Below are 22,872 nucleotides of genomic sequence, written 5' to 3' on the forward strand. Positions count from 1 at the left end.
CCTTCATGTAAACTGCAGACTAAATGAAATGAATATTTACTCAACTGTTAAGTGGTGATACTATCCATCAACCAAGATGATAATGAAAGAATATTTCCATGCATGGACACCCAGCACTGCTACTGTGTCTTTCCAGGTGATTCTGGAAATGTCCCACGATGCTGTCAGAGCCCACTGTGCTGGGTTAAAATCCCTTCACACACCAAGGGGATGTCTGAGAACACGGTGGGCGAGTTAAGACTATCAGGACCACGGCAGGGAAACAGCCACTTGCCTGTTGCTTTTTCAGCAGGATGTTGACACTGGTGAGGTCTTTGCCATAGTCGTCAGATTGAATCTGACTCTCCAGGCCGTGCAGCCATTTGTCCAGATCTGCACAGCTCTGGGTGAAGAGTTCAGCTCTGTTTGCGTCGAAGAGCCGCTGGGCCTTGGTCTGCGTGGTAGACTCAAGGACTTCCCACATTTTATGTAAACCTGTGAGTTTCTCCTTCACCACGGCTTCCGTCTCTGGCTTTTCTGAAATGAGCTGCATTCCTTCCTGGAAAACACACATACATGCAGTTTGCAGGAGAATAGGTGCCACTGTGAAAAACAAACCTGAGATATTTGATCTGTGAGTTTCTTATTCATTCAACACACACACACGTACGTACGCACGCACGCGCAGCCTTTCCGCATAGAGTTAACTGCTCAACAAAATTGACAATGGCCTGGCCTACTGTGGTTTTCACAGGCGTGGAGCACCAAGTGACTGCTGGGGCTTAGGGACACTTGAGGCCAATAACCTAAAACTCCATCCCCTCCACATCACCCCCAAGAGACCGTAATACATTATTTTAACCGTTAAGAGTTTGAAACAATATAGAGTGTGAAGAAAGAGAAGGGTGGGTGGGGAATGTCACATTCATGTTCTGTTGTGCTGCAGAGAACCTCCCTGTGCCAAAGCAACACATTTTAGATTATTTAAAATACATAATATTTCTAAGTTCCATGGATCCGCTCAGTCTCTATCACAGTCCAGCACACATAACATGATCAACAGAGTGAGGACGCCGCCCCAGGGGCTTGCGGTCCATCAGGGGCAGCAGATGAGACACGGGACTGCTCCCGGCTGTGACACTTCTGTATGTGGTCAGATATGACTCAAATATGCTGGAAAACGTGCTAAATACAAAGGAGCTCATTTCCACCCAGTTCGTTTACTCACCGCGGCCACCCCGACGGAGCCCCATCCAACATCTTAACTCACCTTCTCAATTTTGTCAAGCCATTCTTTGTTGGATGCGAGTTCTGCCATAAAGGCTTGATGTTTTAACCATTTACTGTGCAGATTTCTGGCTTCATCATAAGACATGTCCTGGGCTGTGAGCATCTTTTCATTGATCCAGAGAGACAGCTAGGAAAGAAAAAAAAAAATCAGGAACGTTTCAGAGACTGTAATCACAGTGACATCAGCCTTTCTTCTGCCCGGAAAGAGCCATCATGTCGTACTACACACACTCCACGTTTCCACGTCAACAGACAACCAAACGTTCACTTTACAACTCTGACCCGTCACAGCAGGTATCTCCACCGTACGGACACTGTACCGGAGCCTTGCTCCCGACTATGTATCTAACATTAAATCCAGGAGTACAAAAGTGCTCCGAGCCAGCTTTCAAACTGCTTGGCACCCTTAACCAGCTATTCCCCCAAAGGCTTGTTTAAAATTCTGCCCTAACCAGGCTAAGTCACAACCTTCTTTCTCCTTCAAAGAGCCGTGCCAGCTATACCGTGTTAAGCATGATTAAGTGTCTTCTACTCTGTTCGGTAATCCTTTTACTTTTAGTTCTTTTATTTAAAAAAGCCAAAGCCCCTACTCTTTTATCCCTCCCTTTTCCTTCACAGGCCTATCTATGGGGATGCCAAAAAGCGTAAGTAACTTGCTCACTATAGGCGTAAGGCAGCAACGATGCCCTCTCAACGCTCCCTTCAGGTCTGAGTCACCTGCGCCTTTTCCTCCTCTGTCTGTAAAGAACCTTCCATTCAGACCAAGAAACACTTCACAGGACTTGATTTTGAGGCCCAACATGTCTTGCTTGGATCTGAACTCTAGGAAGCCTCTTCACAGAGCCTGCCAGCCACTGACAGACAGATCTGAGAAGCCTGGGGCAGGAGTCAGCCCAGTCTGGCTCCTGGACACACTTCTCCTGCTGGCTCTCATCCTGATTTGCCTGGCTCCTCACTGCCTGCCTGTAGTTGGCCACACCAGGGTCCTAATTCCTACCCCATCTCAGCACTAACCAGGAGAGCTTTTGTTTGCCCAGGCGAAAGATACGCAAACAAACGCAGGATCAGCCTGGAACCAGAAGCAAACGTCTTCAGGGGCTGTGCCCTTCCTCCTAATGTGACCACAAGGAGCCACGCTTACACCAGCTGCTGCCACGACGAATCTGCACCCAAACTGCTTCATGGTCCCATCACCAAAGGTTTAGAAATGGTGCATAAAACCAACAGAAACGCTTACAGAATCAACAATTCCGAGGCCATTCACTTGCACCCTGGGCTGCTGCTAGGAAAGGCTTCCCCGTAAATTTGCTTCAACAATACAAAGTCTGTTCTTTGAAAACAATGTCAAGGAGGGTGATGCGGGTCATGGGAGCACCCCGGCTCTGCACATGGATGAACCCCCAGGCACCATCCCTACTTTCCTCAGGATACTCACCCACCACACAGGAGGGAGTGGGGTTGAAAGCAAAAGGTCGTGAGATCTTTGATGTCACACTTTATTAAGGGAAAAAACCCCAGTAAATCTCATAACGCCCTTTGTAAGCAAGAAGCATAGATCTGTTACACAGCAGCCGAGACACTAAATTTCCTACTTTAAAAGCGTTACCTATTTTCCTTCCAGTTACCTGAGTAACTAAGATCTGAAATGCTATGGCCGTTCAATCTAAGGAGAAAAGAGGTTAAAAGGAAACCAAATGGTAAAGCTTTCCCCTGTACTCTGTACACACACACTAAACACAATAAAAGGCATTTATCCGAAGTGCAAAGGACATTCACATATTTGCGCTATTCATAAACACCTACCCAAGAGAGATTTTTTAAAAAAGAGCTACATAAAAATCAGAGGCTTATAAACAAATCTGCTCTTTGCTGAACACATCATCCTACAGATAAAGCAGCGTGCAATGCAGCACAATGTAATGGAGCTTTGGAACTTGCTAGTTTATCAGCCCTCCATCAGCATTCTGGAATCAGAACCACAGTTATTATTTGTGGGCATTTGCAAAGGTCATTTAAGAATATACTCATTCTCTGCAGAACAGAACACTGTGCAGACTGGAAAAGGATAGGAAAAAATGCTTTGATCACTGGATTAAGCTCAAAGCAAAGCACTGAACTCGCTATCCCTGTGCCACTGCGTCTAGTTATACTGTCCTCCTGGGGAAAAAAAAAAATCAATCTCAGAAAACAGGAGGTATGGTGGGAGGGAACACAACAGAAAAGCAGTACCTTTTAAATCATTCATTTTTCAGGATATCACATTAAAATAACGGTACAAAAATTATGATGCTCTTTGTGTCGCTATCTATAACTGGGACTAGGTGGGCCCTGCTCATTCTCGCGGCACCGCTGCGATAAATTTCCCCATCCAGGAAGTGTTTCTCGGCGGGTAGCAATGATGGCAGAATTCACAACCCAGCCCCCTCTAGCCTCTAACCCACGAGGAATGGAGCGTGACAGCGAGACAACCTGGATTCTCCAGACCCTGAACAATACCAACAGCCAGCAATGGTATTAAATCTGACCTCCGGGTGCTCTGTAAAACTCCACCAGCACAATAATAGATAGGTTTTCAAATGCTGGGCTGGTGCACACACAAGCTCCATTCTCAGAGGTTCTGGCTTAAAAGGGGGTGTATTTTAATGAGGCTGAATGATGGAGAGTTTATAGTCCAAGAACAGTATCTCTTAATAATAATATCACCCCTTTGCTTGTACTGCTCCACTGAGGGTTTTGGAGCCCCAAACCTGACCTAAATTCCGTCACTGTGCGGAAACTATATATGCTGATGTGGTACCCCCAGCAGATCCTATGGCTGTACTAACTCTTAATGAGGTTCAAGGAGAGAAAGATAAACCAGGGAGACTTGGCCGAGCAGTCACAAGAGACCTGCGAATCATCTCCAGGACAACAAAGCCCAGTCAAAACCTCTCTGCCTACTTTGAGGGGAAATCGTGCAGGGCTGAGCCCTCTGGGCGTGCCTAACAGTCGCTGGTGTGTGTTAAGGAGGGAACTCCTTGTAACTAAGGATGCTCGTTTGGAACAAGCATTAACAAAGATCTAGAACTCTACTAAAACTATTTCCTGTGATTCAACTTGGAAGGACTATCGTTTTATCTGCTTAGTTTTCCCACACACTTCTATTTTCGAATCCACACGTATGCAAATGGAAAATGGGGGCTGGAAATTTCAACGGATCTTCTCTCAAAGGTTCCTCCGTCCTCTCACTTCCTGCTCACTTCCTGGCATTCTTTTCCCCAAATTTAGTCCAGGTTTCACCACGCTCAGGTCAATGAATTTCATCTCAGTAACTTGTCCTTTAAGCAAGGGTATGGAATCCCACTGATTTCCCCAGCACAACACTTCCAATATGTCTTGAGGTTAAAACAAGTCACTGGTGGTGCTTCAAGGGAAACATCAAGGTACTTCAGGGACCTTCGATCTGGGGAAGGCACAGCCCAGGCTGCAAACGTCTCCTGACAACTTTCACTCCCTCCAGTGCTGAAGGGCTACTTGGTATTCACTGCAGCACATCATGCAACTCTACGCAGCTAACCTTGGAGCCCATTACTCTTCCCTATGCCTTGTCTGGGGACGCGGATGCCTCTTTAAATGAGCATCCTATTCAAATAGGTTATTAATGCTCAGGTGTCACTTGAAGAGGCACTCCTGTCCTCAGCCTGTCTGGCTCTAGGCAAACCCCGAGAGACCTAGGTCCATCAGTGTGGCCCTGAAAGCCAACAGACCCTAAGCCACACAGTTGAGGGGCTTTCTTTCCTTCTCAAGGTTTAGCTACTAGAGCATATTTTAAGATTCACAGTAAGACAGCAGTTTAATGGACATGAAGGATCGCTTCTGTCACCGACTCTCTGACTCAGCTATTATTAGAGCCACATTTCTTTTAACACACAGCTATAAGTTTGCACGTGAGGGATTCGTGGTGAGTCCAGTCATATTTTTAGCACATGACCTCGATCCTCTCCCCACCCCTCGAACTCCCCGTCCCCAAGGTCCCTGCAGCTTCACTTGGATATTCTTCATCCCATGTCTGCCTCCAATGGGATTTAAAGTCTAATAAACCAGAGAGGACCGGGTCTCACTGTGGTTCTCTGGCAGACAGTGAAATACGACGATGTGCTCGTGATCTCACCCATGTGAAGTCAGCTAGATGCTCTTTTCCAACTAGCTTGCAGAGAGAGTGCATTTTTCTGGCGAACTTTAGTTTCCCCAGTTTGTTTACGCACGTATCAGGGGAGCATGAAACAGTTTGAGAATCCTCAGATTAATACCACATGCTAAAACTCAAGAGTTTGAAATCAGGATTACTGCTGCTCTTGGCGTATCAGACAGACACCTGAGGAGCCTGAAAGGTGGATATGTCACGGTCTTCAGTGAACAAGAAAGTCAGTTTCTATGTTCTTAAATCCTTCTTCTTACCTGGGTAGCCAACTGCAGTTCCTTTTACTTCTTTCCTTCTGTACTATTCAATGTGCGTCATTGTAAATAGTTTAAAATATACTATCAGATGCTTTTAGGTTACAGAATACTTGAGAACATCACTGTCTTTGACGATGGAAATGTTCTAACATCTGCATTGTTCATGTGATACGGCAGCCACGAATCACAGGTGGTTGGCTTCTGAGCACTTAAAATACAGCGAGTATGATGGAGGAACTACCCTCTTAATTTCATTTGATTTAAAATGAGACAGGCGCATGTAGCTAGTGTCTACTGCATTGGACAGCACAGTTCTAGCCTACAATATTCTAGATCGTAATAATCTGGTTACTCTAAGTGGTAGCTTGTAGGCTGGAGAACTGACACTGCCCCACCTGCAAATTATATACGTGATATGAATTTCTGGCCTCAGTTAGTTCTATAATCCCAAGGGCTCTTATGCCAAATGCTCGGCTGCTCTTGTGAGAAGAGAGGAAAGGAGGAGTTAAAAGGAGACGCACCTCCTGACAATCTTGCAGGAATTTCTGAAGATCCCTGTTGTCCTTCAGTCTCATCAGAAGCTCACTGGCTGCCTCACGATTCTTCCTGTGTCTGTTACAAAGATAATAAAAATAATTTTAAGAAGAGGAAGCAGGGAATCTTGAAATGCAGAATTTACAACTCAGCTTCTTTCCTGGGTCTCAATATACGCTGAAAACAGTTTGCTAACAGTTCTCAATCATGTCAAGGAGACAAGATAACCCGACCCAGAGAGTTTGGCATCCTCCAAATGAGTAAGTCATGGTACAAGAGACCATCACACCTGTCCCAGCCACACAACAGGCCAGGATGCAGGCAAAAGAGCTTCATAAATCTGGTGTTAGGGGAGAAAAACCCTGAGCATGTGCTGAGTGAGGCTCTCCATTTTAGGAACTATGTGAGAATATGAAATTGATCTCTAAGAAACTCATACCTGGGTGACAGGCCATGTACATGGCTAAGAAAATGCACAAAACCATGTAACTGGCTTAAAGGAACCTTCCCTGATGACGAGATTCTCGTCAGGAGAAAAACTCACCCAAATCAACAATAAACCAAGAATGAAAATTTTCAGACCTGTGACATCACACACCTAACTCAATCCCACTCTTCATTAACAGATAAGGGTCACCAAGGTTTAAAGAAGTTAAAGCACAAAACCGTAACCGAAAAACTGAAAAGAACTGGAAGGAGCTGCTGAACTTGGGGGACGACAAGGCGCGTGGATGCTGGGCACAGGGCTTCCTGGCACACGCTGTGGAGGTGCCAGAGCTCCCCTGCGAGCCTCCTTTACGCGCCCAGGGGCTTCTCCACCAGACTGTGAAGAAGGGCCACGTGAATGCTGTGAGTGCCATGAGTGCCACGGAAAGGGCTACCTCCACGTGGTCCTACTGCCACGGGGCAGAGCCGTACCACACTGAGCATCGAGAAGCATCGCCGTAACACAGCTCTCCCATCTTCCCAAGGAGCCCAAGCGCCAGCCAGCCAAAGCGAAGGGTGCGAGGAAGGGCAAAGGAAGGGTGCAGATGGGGAGGTTTGGTTTTTCATTCCAATTCCCAAAGCGATTTCTTGCTGCAGTGCCTGGGCAAGGTCTCTCAACCAGCCCTGCCTGCCCCCATGGCAGGGAGGAAGAACACGACCTCTGATTCTCTACAACACCAAGAAAGGGCAGCTCAGGGAGCACCTCATGCCAACTGGCTTTCAAAGAACCTTCTTCAAGGGCAAGAAAGACCTTACAGTGAAGCATGTGTCACACGGGCCTGCAGTGGCTGCTGGCAACAAGGGACAGTGGCAGCACTGTAGCTACCATCTTGCCTGGGGACCAAAGGGAAATGCCCTCTGTTCCTACGGGTACCGGCGACTACAGAACACAGCAATAGCATGAATGGAAATAATGCCGTCAGGTATTATTGTTCATTATGATATGTTTATACCACTTAGGCAAAATACAACAATAGAAAAGTACTTCTCATATAATGCTAAATGAAGAGAGTTTATGCACAGCCAATGATATAAAACTCCAAGGCACAAATTGGAAAAGCAAAAACTAAAATGGCATGTGCTGAGGGTGAGATTAAAAAGTAGTGGTTTCCACCTCCCCTCCGAATTTTTAACATTGTGGCTTTTATAATAAAAAATAAAAGGCCAAAGCCCCTTCACTTCATTGCTATCCTTTCTCAAAGATCAAAAATTTTTTTAAAATGTGTTTTAAAGATTGTTAGTGATCTCGGACTAAAGGAATTAGTCATCTAAAAATGTGGGTGGGGAAGGAATGTCAAGAAAAGTTCTTCAAGTTCCCAACCCTCAAATTCCAGTCACTATTTGTAGGGGGGGGGGTTAAGAGAAAGAGAGCAAATAAAGCAAACCTTCAGGAGGAAGGTAATTTGAGTTGGAGTTAAGTCACAAAATGCAAGAGTCCTGCCTTTAGCCAAAGGCCTTGAATGTAAGTTCCCGTTCCCTTCCCCGGCGTCACACAAAAATGCTACGATGGCAAGGAGTAAAGAGAGACACGGGCAGTTAAACCAGAACATGCAACTTTGAAGCTCGTAGAAATAATAGGAGTAAAAATAACTTCAAACGCTGGGAAAATTTACTAAGAGAGAAATACCACCGGACGGAATCTTGAATGTCTCTCTTACATAATCAAGACTCACACGTGCCCAGTGGACTTCTGCCTGGACAATTTTCCTCTTTCGGTGGGTGCATGAAGGAGGGAAAGGCCAAATGGCGATTTAAGGCCTCAGGTCCAAACAACACAGATCAGGGGGGCAGGAGGACGGCCTCTGAGTGATGTGCTCTGCGGGACGAAAAACAGCTACACAGGCAGCTGAGGTGGTTGCTGCTTCAGAAAACCCTCGAGAGAAGTGAGCACGGCTTAACTGTGCACTAGTGGTCACCAATGGTATTCACGGGAAGCGAAACTTGGGAAGGTCTTTCAAGGGGTGATCGTGGATTTAATTATAGGGAAGGACCTTCTTAAACTTGGCCGTAGCTTCCCACACTCCTAAGAGTGCTCTTTGGGGCAAGGTTAAATGTCTTGCTTTCTTTCCATCTCTCACCACCTACCCCTATAATGAGACTCAAAAGCTCCTCACCACATGAGGCAGATACTGGGCTTAACTGTGGTTCTTACGGAAAATAAAGAACCACAGGTACCTAAGTAAAGTGGGTTGGTGATTTTTAAGCTTTTTTTCCCATGTGAGATCAGGTCTGGCTTTATGAAACTGGACACTTTTCCTTTTCTCCCAGGACTGCACTGGGGCTGGAATTTCCCTCTGAGCCAGGAAGCTCACCCATTCACACCCCCCGAGCAGGCTTGGACAGCAGGCTCCTTTCCACCCAGTCACAAGCCCTTTAAAGGCCACTCATGCCCCACCCACATCTGTTAAGAGTCAGCGTCTCTGTTCTAGTACTTCTTCTTCTCAACAAACTTCAGTGGTAATCGACGAGATTTCCAGAACGTAAGCAGGTTATGATGATTTTGCTTTCTACAAAAATAGTTTCACGGGAGCGTCAGAATGTTTCTGGACGGGGATCAGATCCGAAGAGTTAAGATATTTACTTAGCATGTGCCCTGACACCACCTGGAACTCAGATTTGTATATTTTTTATAACAGACCAGTGTCCTCTGGGGTCAAGTTTCAGATCTTGAGGCCTCTGGGGATATTAAAGTGAAACCAGAATTCGGTTAACACGTGCTGAGGAAAATAAGAAAATGTAGTCCTCCTGAGGGCAGATCACCGGAAAGCCCTGTCCCCCTTCCATCTCTCTTACGCTTGCTTACGGATAGCAGGGAATCTTCTTCCCAATGCTTTTTTAACAACAGAAATCCCCAGGAGGCCTTGGAACCCCACGGGCCCAGGCTCTCAGTCAAGGACAAAAGGAAGGTTAAGCCGCACTTGAGAGCTGCTGAAGCATTCCCTCACATCCAGGAGCCTCCGGTCTTGACAGAGTCACCTGCTTCCAACAAGCCCTTGCAGCTGCAGCATCAGGGGACGGATAAACACGCTGAGGAAGCTGCCAGGCAGCTGCACGCCTGCCTGAACACAAGTGTCCCCAGTGGCCCGGCCTGCCTTCAGGAAACCAGCTGTGTGCACCTAACATGGAAGAACATGGTGTATCATGTTTACAAAACAACATGAGATTTAGCATTAAGAGAAAAGAACTTCCTTCTCCTCCAGGTTAAGCCTGTCTTGCCCAATCCTTGTTTCTCACACTTATTGAAGAAGGGCTTGGTGGAGGGATTTTTTTCTTTTTCTTTTTCGTAGCTGTTTTAGAAGCAACAGATACAAAATTATAATTAATATACCTTACATCCTATTCCATAGTACCACCCTGAGAGCATACGGTTTAGGATCCGAATCAGTGCAAAGCACAGACTGGTTAAAGGCAGGAGCTCAGTCTTTACAGGGCAAGAGCAATTCCCCTCTCCACTGCACACTGTAAGACGTTCATCTGGCCCAGGGTCCCAGGAGACCCTCTCAGACATGGTAAGAAGGTAAGTAAGGCAACGCTCTCAGCAAGAAGTTCTTCCTCTTCACTGCACTTGAAGGCCGGAGAACCCTTGAGGAAGAGGCTGTTTCTCGGTGACATCAGTCTCACAACGAGCCCTTAAATCTGGCCCCGGGCTCCCTGGCACCGGGGAAGATCAGCTGCAGCAGAGGCTAGTGACTGACCCAGATGGGCCACACCCAGAGAGAAGTGGCCAGTCCAGAACCAAGCCAGATCTGCCCAGACCTCCTACTTCAGTAATAACCAAGGCAGAGTTGAGAGGCAGGCGTGAGGGTCTAACAGAGAACACTGGCCAGGGAGAAAAATCTTTTGGAACGGCAAATGAATAAATAAATAAAAATACAACAAGAGCATCTCATCTTGGAGAGGCCTTGGCAGAAAAGGAGGAAAAGTCTTTTTTCTTATTATGAAAAAGATCCTATTACAGCATCACCCAAGCCAATTTTCTAAGAAAGGCCTGATGGTGTTCACTTTTGCCTCTGCCAGGTACTCAGGACAAGCCAACTTTGCCCTTCCTCCCTGTCCCCTCCTGAAAGGCCTCAGAGGAGTCTTGTGTGGATGAAGGTCAATGTGGGCTTGGCTGGGGAAGCGTCTGGCTTTCGGGGTCCCACTGGGTGACACGCTACGTGTCACCTCTCACAGGGCAAGGCTCACACCCCACCGCTACTCAGCACCCTGGCTCTCCTAAGTCTTTGGTTAAGAATTAGTCTGGCGTCTCAGGCTTTCTTTCTTTTGTAGATTAAATTTTGCTAGGTGCCCACGTCCTGCCCACTGGGGGAATTTATACCCACAGCCCCAAAGACGTTGGCCAGGGACTCAGATGCTTGACAGCCCCAGGGTGTATGACTCCCTTGAGAACCTCAGGACGCCGCACCTGTCATCGATAGAGTCCACCTTCTCCTGGATGCGGTCCGAACTGATGTTCCCATCGCTCACCAGCCTCCGGCCCGTCTCCACGACCGCATTGATCTTCTCCTCGTTGGCGTCCATGGTGGTCATGAAGTCCTCTTGTTTTTTAATAGCTGCTTCAGCTCCTTCCAAGGTGGTGGGCATTTCAGTATGGGCCAAAACATACTCCTTATTTAAAAAGGGAAAAACAAAATCAGAGCAGGGTGAGAAATCACGAAATACAACTTGCTTTCAGAACAACAACAAAAAAGCACTCTTTCCTACATTCTGCATTTCCACGCAACATACTTTGCAACAACTGCTTCGTCACACTTATATGAAATTATCTATGGAGTCAGTTAACACAAAAAGTTGGGCGGGGGAAAAAAATCCCAGTGGGACACCGCAAGTGACTAAATTTCCCTAAGTGGTTAAATGCTCCTATTTTTTTCCCGAAGAGTGAGGGACGTGAACAAAGGTCTGTGCATCAGCCACAAGGGTCCACTCATGTGCCCATAAGGTGACAGCAGCAGACGTTCAAACCCAATCTTTTAAGAAGGATTATCAACCACAATGTTGGCGACCATCCTTAGCTCTTTCTCTCTCTCTAATCACTGCCCTTGGGTCATTGGGTCAAGTCCCTGACCTTTCTAGAGCAACGAAGACAGAACCATTCAGAAAAAAAAAGAAAGAAAGAAAGAAAAGAAAAAAATCCCCTAAAATACTGGGTTGGCCAAAAAGTTCGTTCGGGTTTTCCCATAAGATTACGGGAAAACCCGAACGAACTTTTTGGCCAACCCAATACTTTTGAGATTGAATTAACACCTCTCAGAATGTCGCTAATTTAACGAACTACTATGAGGACATACGTACTATGAACACACTAAGAGGTCCTCGACCGTCACTGCAGTGGAACTGTACTCTGCAAGGCAAGATAGCCCCTGTGGACATCTTCAGCTCTATCCCCTACTACGTTGTGATGGGTTTCAGTGCCTTAGATGTCAGGAAAAAACAAATGTCTTTCCATTATTCTTCTCACTTCCCACAGGTGAGGTTGAAACCAGCAGCCCTGGCAGAAGTGCCTCCAAAGGCAGCCAGGGCCCCTGCTCCGACAGGAAGGGAGCCAAGGCAAGGAGGGACGTTACCTGGTTGTTCAGGAAGGCTTCGGCCTGCTTCGTGTCCCGCAGGAACTGCTGGTAGGCGTGGGACTGGGAGAGAAGGTTCTGCCTGTTCTCCCACATCTTGTGGAGCTCATTCCACCCAGTGTCCAGGGCCTGCAGCCGCTGCCGCAAGAACATGTACTGGGCGTCGGTCTGGCCCTGGGTGACCATCTCGCCCATGTCCCTCATCTTCTGGTAGTCCTCCTCATAGTTGTCGATCTCGTTTTTGATGTTCTCGTGCTGCGTGAGGAGCTTCTCAGCCTCGGTCAGGGTGTTGGGCATGTCCTCCGAGGCGATGGCCGTCTGGGTCCTGGAGAGCCAGGACTGGAAGTCGTCCAGGTCCCGCAGGAACTGCTGCAGCTTGCTGGCCTCTCCCAAGGAGGCCTCGCGGTTCTTCAGCGTGGTCTTCATCTCCTCCCACACGTCGCTGATCTCGGCCAGCCGAGACAGGATGGCCTGGGCCTGGTCGGGGTGCTCCGACTCCAGCTTCTCGGCCTCCTTCTGCAGGTCGCTCAGCTTTGCCTCGATGGCCACCAGGTCCCGCTCCATGCCGGTCAGCTTGCGCTGCAGGGCCATGACTCCTGCCAGGTCGTTGCCCAGGTCCTGGGTGGATTCGATGACCTTGGTCTTTTCCCGAATCCAGGACTTGGTTTCGTTGCACTCGAGGTGGTAGTTCTGGATGCTCAGGGCGGAGAGGAGAGCGTCCTTCTTCCGGTCCACCAGCTCCCTGAACTGACTCCACCTGTGGGTGCAGGGGCGGAGGAGAGAGCAGAGTGGGAGAGAGGCCGGAAGCTCACGGCTGGACGAGGAAATTAACAGTGACGGTCGAAGCTGCGACTCCCCCTCCAACTTTGCTTTGACTACATGCGTTTTGGAAAATCATCTCCCTCAGTATATGGACACCTAATATCACCATCGAAACAGCTCAGAGACACACTATAATCGGGAAAGAGCCTGACAAGAGGGGGGACTTGTCAAAGGAGCTGCAAAGTCAGCAGTGACAACACACCCGTCCCCCAAAGAGTCACTTAATTCATGTCTGCGATGCACATTTTACTCATCTCCGAGCGGCACCTAATGAACGTTTCCCACACCCAAAGGCCTCAGAACCAAGGCCAGCTTGCCACCACGACCTACTCAAACGTATTTATTCAACAGAAAGATAAGACCAGGACAAAGGTCCACCTTGATAATCAGGATTTTCGTCCACCAATTACGTCTCAAACATGCTAAAACCCTGTTCCAGAAATCATTTTAAAAGACACAGGACAGGTGCCGCCTTGATGCCGTGATCCACCAGGCTGGGCACAGGTCTCACACCCAGGCCCTCGCTTCCCACATTGGGAGGGGCTGCCCCGAATGATGTCACTCCCCCCCACCCTGCCTCTTTCTCAGGGACACTTCTTGAAAAACCAGGGTGTGTCGAAAGGCAGATGCCGACATCATGACGTCAGCGCCACAGTGTCAGTGACCCTGTGCAGGAAATTCCTGACCGCAAGGCTCAGCAGGCGGCCTGGCCATTCCGGCCTGGCTCACAGGGAGCTGGCCCGCCCCCTGTCTCACGCTTACCTCGTGTTGAGCTTGTCCTGCTGGGCCTTGATCTCCTTCTCGCTCGGGTGGCCGCTGTGCATCAGCTGCCGGGCGATCTGGTTCACCACCGCCACCCGGGAAGCCTGGTTGTTCATCTCTGGCTCTAGGCTCTCGAATCTGCAAAGGCAATTCAACAGGGAGGTCATCTGCTCGGTCACCTCGGCTGCGAGGGGCGGGAGGGCCGGTGTCCCCGCGGCACCCGCTCACCTGTGCTGGATGACCTCCAGGTCCTCCAGCTTCTCTGGGATCTGCATGTTGTCAAGCCACTGCTCCTTCTCGTCGATCCAGAGCTCGCAGGCGCCGGCCTCACTGAACATCTTGTACAGGGCCAGGGTGTCCTGCAGCGCCTGCTTCCGCAGCCGCGTCAGCTCGGCCACCTCCTTGTAGCGCTCCTCGATGCCCGCCAGTCGGCCCTGCACGTCGGGAGACTCGGCATGCTCCTGGGGGAGGGCGCCGGCCTGCTCGTGCAGCGAGTCGATGGTGGGCCGGTAGTTGGCGATCTCCTCTGCCACGTCCTTGTGCTTCTTGACCAGGGACTGGGTGGAGTACTCGTCGTGGCCCACGTCGCTGCTGGAGACGATCTTGAGGATGTCCAGCATCCAGGCGTCGATGTCGTCGGCGTCCGCCTGGAACTGGTGCAGCAGCGAGGCCTCCTCCAGGCGCTTCTTGCGGATGGCCGAGAGCTGCTCCAGGTGGGCCCACTGCTCGCGAATGTAGGCGATCCGCTCCCGGATCTTCTCCGACCCGAAGTGCTCCTCGGCGATCATGTCTTCGCCCTCCTTGATGGCCTGCTCGAAGTGGCCGCTGCGGCCGCTCATCTCGTCCTCGAACGCCCGGTGCTTGCTGAGCAGCCGCACGACACTGGTGAGGTCCTTGCCGTAGTCGTCGGAGGACAGGATCTTCTCCTTCTCCCGGATCCAGCCTTCCTCCTCGGCCATCTCCCAGAAGAACTTCCAGAGGCGGCGGGACTCTTCCAGGCGGGCCCGGCGCTCGGCCGCCAGCTGGCAAAGCTCTTGATAACAGAACTCCATGTGGGCCACGCGGTCTCGGATCACCTGGGGGTCGCAGGGCTTGTAACCTGTTTAACACCAAGGCGGGCACGTGGGTGTGACAGCGGCAGCACAGGCTCCTGTGCGTCTGCAGGCAGTCGGCTACACCCCCGTTCTCCCTCCTAGATCACCAGTTTACGCTAAGGGCAGGGCCACGTTATGGGGCAATGGAGTACCTTCTAAAACCTTGACTGGATGAGGAGGGAGAGGCAAGGATAACTGCTACTTTTTTTTTTTTTTTTTTTGCCCCAAGCATTATTTTTTTTGATCACTTAGGAACCAAAAATAGCAGGTAAATTGTAAGAAAGAAGGCAGCTGCATTTAATTGTTTCTAAAACAGAACAAAACCAAATCCTTCCAAACATCCTTTAAACAAAGATATGCACAGCCAGGTGTGAAAGCCATGAGGTGTCTGAGAGACACACCAGGCTATCGGTGTGCAGAGTGTGGTCTGGCAGATTTCAGTGGCCAACATCAAGCCACTAAAAACCAACCAGCACTCGAGTACGGAAGGAAAAGACAGGTCCATTTCAGAATGGCAAGACAGAGTTAAAACATAATGGAAGGCCACCCTACTGCATCTCATTATACCCACGACACGGCCCACTGGGAACCCACGATAGCAAGGTAACTTTAAAGGTCCCACTGCCACACATAACCCATCTACGTCTCTGGAGATGGACTTCTGGTGACGAGGGGGTAACATCTGGAACGGTCTGTCTTTACCTTCCCCGTCTGTTGCAAACTTCTGGGCGGAGGCATTGACACCTCTCACCCGCTCTGCCTGGATGCCAATGTCCGCTTCAACCAGGGCGTGCTTCTGTAACAGGTCTTCCACGCCGAGCAAGTGTTTGCCATAGTCTTGAGACAATAATAGCACCTGCGCGCAAGAGGCAACAAAAAAGGCATCCATGAATACAACCTTGATGTCAGCGTCTCATAATCTTTGGACGGGATGGGAGCCACCAACCAAGCTGCACCCTCCCTCCAGCCGGCCATCCTCCCCATACCTTTAGGGGAAGATGATGGCATGCAAACCAGAGCAAAACAAACCCAGAAGACTGTAGCAGGAGAGACGTTATAAACTAATGACCAATCTACCTTGGAATAAGAAGTCAAACCTATACTAAAAAGTAAAGAACAGAAAAAAGAAAAAAAAAAGAGAGGAGAAACCAGTATGAAATATAAACTGAGCCTCCAAGAAGGAAGTGCCTGCAATAACAACCATTCAAGAAGATAAGATAAAGGTAACAGAGCTGTTTCATGTCAGAGTTTAAAGACGTCTCCTAGAAGCTGCTGACCCCTCAACTGGATGCTCTCCTCACCTGCGAGCTCATTGGTACACCTCTGCCATACTTACACAATCCACGGGAGAAACACCTAGTTGAAAAGCTTACAAACTACATCTCTAACCAAATAAGAACAGGGTCAGGTGACTGTCATGCTTAGGAGGTCCCGAGCAACATCTCTGGTTTAAGTTTGGACCCACTAATATTTTCTTTCATTTTTTTCCATCAGCCCAATTTGGGGCCCTCATCACACATCCTCTCCAGATGGAATTTCTACTTCATTCTTACTTATGAGGAAGTCTCTGGCCCAATTGGAATTATAAAGTGCATGACGAATTCTAAAATGAAAAGCACATCTCTGCTAGATTTTATGAACATTTCTATTTTAAGAGCTCAAGACAGACCATACATGAGAACATCATAAACCTGGGACAATAAGAGGGGAAACTCATGGTATGAAGTGACCTTGCTCCCCCTGCCAGGAAGAGCTCAAGAGGTAAGCAAAGGACAAGGGCTTACATCCCAGGAAGGAAATCCCTCGCATGAGGTCAAGGCAGGGAACACGGCGTGTTGAGATAAAGGAGGCTTCACGGTACGGCCTGAAATCGGCCCTGTTCTGTCCTAGCTATGTGGCTAAAGGCCTGCCAGCTGGAGAACTGCTTGACACGGATGAGCTTCCATCAGAGGCTTGCATCAGAGGACACGGACAGGCACAGGACTACGGCACAACGGCAGGCCTCTTCCTGGGTTGGGGGAAAGCTGGGAACACCATGCCCAGAGCTGCCAGTAAAGGAAGGGGAGGCACAAATCGGCACTGGCAGCCCTCTCCAACCAGCGCGCCGTCCTGTGATACACACACACATCTTGCACTTAATTCTCGCTATAACCGGATGAGGTAGATGCGGCAGATGGTAAGTAAGCTCTCCGCTTACAGGTGAAGGAAGGAGGCTCAAGGAGATCGGGAAGCTCCGGCGCTCACCATCTGAACGCTGGCTGCCTGGTTCCCGGGATGCGCTCTGTTCACACTGCCTACTACTCTTCCGTACCACCCGCCTGGCCTCTCCCCAAAGCAGAGCCACTCACACATAGACCAACGAGACGGAAAGGTAGCCCCAACTCTAAAAAGTTAAAACCACAGAAGACCAAAATTTGATTGACCCCCTACCACGGGATATTCCTAAATCAGACCTGAGTCACAGCAGCAGCCCTCCAGCTATGGAACTGACCTTCGTCACAACTTCTTCTCACTTCACGTCTCATTTAACTTGTGAGCTAACAACCTTTCCGTGGGTGACATGGCCCTTCTCCGGCTATATGTGGGCGATCAGACCAGGGGCATGGCTGTGTGTTGGGGGGTTAGTGGGCGGATCCCAGACGAGAGAGGCCTGACTGGATGGGCTCGGGCCTCCATGCAGGCACGTTTTACCTTCATTTCATCCATCCAGTCCATAATGTAGAGCATTTCCTGGAATATCTTCTGCAGCCCCAGGTTCATCTCGAGGCGCTGCCGCCGGGCCCTGAGCAGCTCCAGCAGGTACTCCCAGAGCCGGATGACGTTGTCCTTCCTCGCCGCGATGCGCTTGATATCGTGGTAGTTCTCCGCTTCCAGCTCCCTGGCCACGGCCACCACGGCCTGCACGCGCTCCTCGTACGCGGCAATGTCCGTCTCAATGGCCTCGTGCTTTTTCGTGGCAGCCTCGACTGCGGGAAGGTCAAATCCAAAGTTGTCCTAAGAGAAAAGGGAACGAAAAGAAAAGAAGCACAAAATTCAAAAGCCATCCAATTTGGAACAAATTGGATTTGGAGGTGGATTCCTGGGCACACCCCTTAATCTTTGGCGGGGGGGTCCCAAAGCCAAACGCCGACTCCCGAGTCCCGACCCCCGCTGATCTCCGCCTTCCTGAGGGCCCTTAGAACTGTGCTTGGGCTCAAATGCTGTCCCCAAAGCAAACCAGCAACTTCTCACTTTACAGAGGGGTGCAGCACATAGGTAGCACCCGACTTACAAGACTGGAGCAGGAGATGGCTTTGGTTAAGCCAAGTAGAAAAGAAGCCACTTACTTATTTCACGGCCAGTCTAGCTGCCTTGAAGGCCAAAGACTGGGAGAAAGAGAGAAATTTTTAAATATGAACGGTTCACACACACTCACTGGCTCTAAACAAACTCTGAGCTACTTCCAGATCTATAAAAAGTTAGGTAAATAGAAGAGAAAATGTATTAGAAATTATAAACATCCTTTTCATGGGAAGTGGGTGAGATGACTTGACAGCTGCTTCAGGATACTGGATGTTGACAAACAGCTGTCCTAGGGCCCCTGAGTGTGGTCTAGGTTCTAGCGGACCCTGGGAGCAGTCTTCTTGAACACTGTTCTAGAGCAGTACCTGGGACACCAGACGCTGGTTCTCGCTCAGCCAGGTTTCCCTCATAGCTGCCTTGCGGTCAAATCTGCGGGCGAGCTGTTCCAGTTTCTCCTGTCTTATGAGCTCGTTCCGCAGGGCCAGTTCTCGCTCATGTTCCGCTTTTTCCAGTCTTTCCCAGGCCTACAGAAATGAAAGAGAACAGTTTCCTGCTACGTTCAAGGAACAATCCTAGGCTGCAGTTAACAGCCAGTGCTTCTCAAAAAGACGTGAGAACTTAAAAGGGAAATCCCATTCCCAACCTCACTGACTCTTAAGCCTTGGGAAAAAAATCATTTTCTCTCAGTTGAGCCCCATGGGAACACTCTCCCCTATCTAAATCTAAAGATCCTATGTCACATCTGGGAAACAAAACAGTGTAGATATGGAGCAATGTAACTAAGTTACAAAGCCCTTAACTTTAATTGAGAGGAAGCAAAGTATCTTCAACTGCTCTGATGTAAAAAAGATAAATGACGTCTTCTAAAAAATCCTATTATGAATCTCTCATTCACCCCACTCTGAAGTAACTTTTTTATTTTTTTGCGGTACGCGGGCCTCTCACTATTGTGGCCTCTCCCGTTGCGGAGCACAGGCTCCGGATGCGCAGGCTCAGCGGCCATGGCTCACGGGCCCAGCCGCTCCGCGGCATGTGGGATCCTCCCGGAATGGGGCACGAACCCGTGTCCCCTGCGTCAGCAGGTGGACTCTCAACCACTGCGCCACCAGGGAAGCCCTGCAGTCACTTATTATTTTTTTTTTTTTTTCGGTACGCGGGCCTCTCACTGTTGTGGTCTCTCCCGTTGCGGAGCACAGGCTCTGGACGCACAGGCTCGGCGGCCATGGCTCACGGGCCCAGCTGCTCCGCGGCATGCGGGATCCTCCTGGACCGGGGCACGAACGCGTGTCCCCTGCGTCGTCAGGCGGACTCTCAACCACTGCGCCACCAGGGAAGCCCGAAGTCACTTATTTTTAATTCACGTATCGGAGTATTTTTTTCCAAAATACTCACCAATTAATAAATTCATTCCTATGAAATACATCTTACTTCACATTAAAAAAAAATTCCACTTAAAAGAATCTAAATGTGTACAACTGACCACAGTTCTAGATTTTTCAGATTTCTGCTTGGAAATAATGCCCACCATGAAATTCTGTAATTGCAGATGTAACAGGCATGGAAACAAATTTTTTGACAGCTTCTTGACGGAAGGAGTCAAAATCCTAAGCCCTAACCTCTAGGGATTCCAGATACAGGAAATAAGGTTTTGAATTCTCCCTTCTGCAATTTAAAGATGTTTGAGCCAATTGCCTGAGACAAATGACAGGTAAACTGATTATGTATCTGAGTGACAAGGTACACAGGCTGAACCTGGTTTGATAAAATCTAACACACACACACACACACCACCAGCCACCTGCCCCCAAACCACCACAAGCACTCCCTTGACCCTCAACACTATGTGAGCAATGACTGCCGCTTATCAACTCAGCAGGCCAGGATCTCTTAGCAATCAAGACCCACTGATAGAACCTGAAAACCTACAGGAGGCTGGCGCCCACACAGGAGGGCAGGGACCATGAAGGAGGCCAGATGGATCGGTTTTACCTTGTTAATGTCAGAGATGAGCTTCCCCTCCCGGGGCATGTAGACCTTCTGGTTATTGGCCCTCATCTTGCTCTGAATAGTGAAAAGCAGGACTTCCAAGTTCCCCTTCTCAGTAAATCTAAGCAGAGAAAACCAGCCATAAACATTATACTATATTTTGTCCTTTCAAAAGGAAAAATGCATCTACTTCTAGAGAAAAAAATAAAATAAAATAAAATAAACACACTTCGTGCAGCCTCACAATTTTAAAAGGCATTTATCTCCGGTCTGACTTTTATGTGAAACGCGTGCGTGTCAGAGAAACAGCAGTGGGTTAGTTTTTGGGTACTGAAGACCTCAGTATGTGCCAAACTGTGGGGTTTTTCTTGTGGTTCGTTGTTGTTGCTGAGATTTACAGTCGGGGGCACAGAATGCTACTCTTTTGTTAATCAACTCAATCAAGATTTAGACCCCAAGCCGCGGATGATGAACTTGCTTCATTTGGAGAGCACAGCTGAATGCATTCAACAAGGATCATTTCAAACGACCACCTAGGGTCACTGTCAATGGGTTGTGGAGACCTCAGCCAGGAATTCACAACTAAGTGGAGTTTTCAGAAAAAGGAGGGATGACTCTTGTCATAATAAGCAAGAGATAAGGGCCACAATCTTTACTGGACAACTACGTATCTTTAAAATATGTGAAAAATCAGACTTCTGGGGGCAGCAAAACCTGATCTGAACGGATATGAAACTATTGTTTTTTTAATTCACACAGTGTGAATAATTACATGTTTTGCTACAGATATGTGAGGAGGCTTGATATGAGTTAACTGCCTCAGAGCCACCTGGCATGTACCCTGTTACTTCTCTAAAATCCAGAAACGATGGAATTCTGAAACACATTAGGCGCAAGAGCTTTGGATAAGGAACTGGGGACCTGCACCGTTTCTTGGGATTCTCATGTATCACACATACCAGTGGCACATTTCTGCTAGAAAGGGCTCACAGAGAGTATAATTTGGAATACATCTCGGCAACACAGGCTCGGATTAAAAGGAGTAGGACAAGCCGCTGGCGAGAGGCATTCATCGAGATGAGACCATGCAAGTCAGAAAACAGGGGTCTGCGGCTGCAATCACCTCTCTCCCCATAAGAAGGGCAAGGCATTACACTCTGCATCTTACTTGGGCGGCTTCTCCACAGTGCGGTAGGTGTTGAAGGCCTGGAGCTGTTGTTGAACCCCAACCAGCGAGTTGGCAAATTTGCGGTTGTTCAAAATAATGATGGTTTGTTCAATCCACTCCAGAAGGTCAGAGGCAAGGGATTCATACTTTTCAATCATTTTTTCTGTTTCAATAGCATTGTCGAGCACCTGTAAACAAGAGTCAGAAAAATGGAAAAACAAGATCGTATCCCTACGTAAGGGAGACATGACTGCAGCCCTATGGGAGCCCGCACACACTTCAGCACTGGCTCTGAAAATGGTTCTATGAGACTTTTTGGCACAACAGTTTTTAAAACTCCAAGAACCATGTGCTAATAAGCACTCAGACCGTGGCTATCATTTGTGAGCAATGACAGCTTAACTCAACTGTAATTGGTTCTGTAACCTCCCAACCCCCAGGCAAGGGTTTCAGATCCTGTATGACTCCTGATGCCTCAGCTCCGAAATTCCTAGAGGAACAAAAAGGGCTCTATTTTGCTTGGTCCTGTCCCATGAACGCCCACGGATTTTCTATTCCATTGCACTGAGAAGACAATGTCATCTGATCTGCGGTGTTCTGAAATATATGGCAGGGGAACGTCAGCCAAACAAAAAAATGAAAAAAGCGTGACACTGATGAGGCCTTTCCAAGCGTGGTAAGTAGGACTTCCACGTCCATGACATCAGGCAACTCAATCAGATCTTCAATACCCAATTTCCTGGCAAGGTTGAGGGGAGGGGTGTTTCCGGGTCTGAGATCCCCCTGAAATCCCTTCCTGAGTATTTTAGCCACCCACCACTCCTGCCTCCTAGTACTCTTTGGGATCCAGAGGCTGCTGCCCACTTCCCTGCCGTGTGGAGAACCTGCCACGAACTCCCAGTAGCTAAACGTCTGAGGACATGGTGGCGGCACATTAAGATGTGAACCTTAATTATGTCTCACAACTTACAAAAGTGGTGTGAGCTCACCTTTCCAATTCGTTTTCCTTCAACAGCCAAGGCCTTCATCTTTGAGAAGTAGTGGTAATAAGTCACCACATAAGTGATAATGGACTTCTCATCGGGGTGGTCCACACTGATATCTGCAACCCAGAGAAGATTCTGTTCAGTACTCTGCTCACGGCACCGCCAACCAGGCAGCAGGAACAACCTGGAACAGCTGCTCAGCACTGCACAGGCCCGTATCTTCATTTTTTTGGGCTTGAGAGTTCTGTCATCGATGTGTTAATTATAAAGTTAACTAACAGGGATGAAATCACCTCCCTGGCTCTTTTATTATATGAACATTCATAAGTGCCTTCTACTGCAATAAGAACATAAAAGTCTTTTTTTCTTTTAACATCTTTATTGAAGTATAATTGCTTTACAATGGTGTGTTAGTTGCTGCTGTATAACAAAGTGAATCAATTACACATATACATATATCCCCATATCTCCTCCCTCTTGCG

At 48.5% G+C, this 22,872-nt stretch overlaps 1 protein-coding gene across 4 annotated transcripts in view; it reads right to left on the reverse strand.

Moving 5' to 3' along the window:
• SPTBN1 (spectrin beta, non-erythrocytic 1) overlaps positions 1-22,872 on the reverse strand; it is a 198,932-nt gene that overhangs the window by 25,388 nt on the left and 150,672 nt on the right. For all 4 annotated transcript variants that reach the window (XM_060026609.1, XM_060026610.1, XM_060026611.1 and 1 more), the window contains 13 exons: positions 22,394-22,506; positions 21,405-21,592; positions 20,240-20,357; positions 18,616-18,774; positions 17,660-17,962; positions 15,671-15,824; positions 14,103-14,973; positions 13,875-14,012; positions 12,291-13,047; positions 11,132-11,334; positions 6,228-6,318; positions 1,250-1,396; positions 275-538 (listed from right to left, as the gene is read on the reverse strand). In XM_060026609.1, the coding sequence (XP_059882592.1) occupies positions 275-538; positions 1,250-1,396; positions 6,228-6,318; positions 11,132-11,334; positions 12,291-13,047; positions 13,875-14,012; positions 14,103-14,973; positions 15,671-15,824; positions 17,660-17,962; positions 18,616-18,774; positions 20,240-20,357; positions 21,405-21,592; positions 22,394-22,506 (3,506 nt within the window). The remainder of the gene's footprint in view (positions 1-274; positions 539-1,249; positions 1,397-6,227; positions 6,319-11,131; positions 11,335-12,290; positions 13,048-13,874; positions 14,013-14,102; positions 14,974-15,670; positions 15,825-17,659; positions 17,963-18,615; positions 18,775-20,239; positions 20,358-21,404; positions 21,593-22,393; positions 22,507-22,872) is intronic.

Source organism: Delphinus delphis, chromosome 12 (assembly GCF_949987515.2).
Source record: "Delphinus delphis chromosome 12, mDelDel1.2, whole genome shotgun sequence".
NCBI lineage: Eukaryota > Metazoa > Chordata > Mammalia > Artiodactyla > Delphinidae > Delphinus > Delphinus delphis.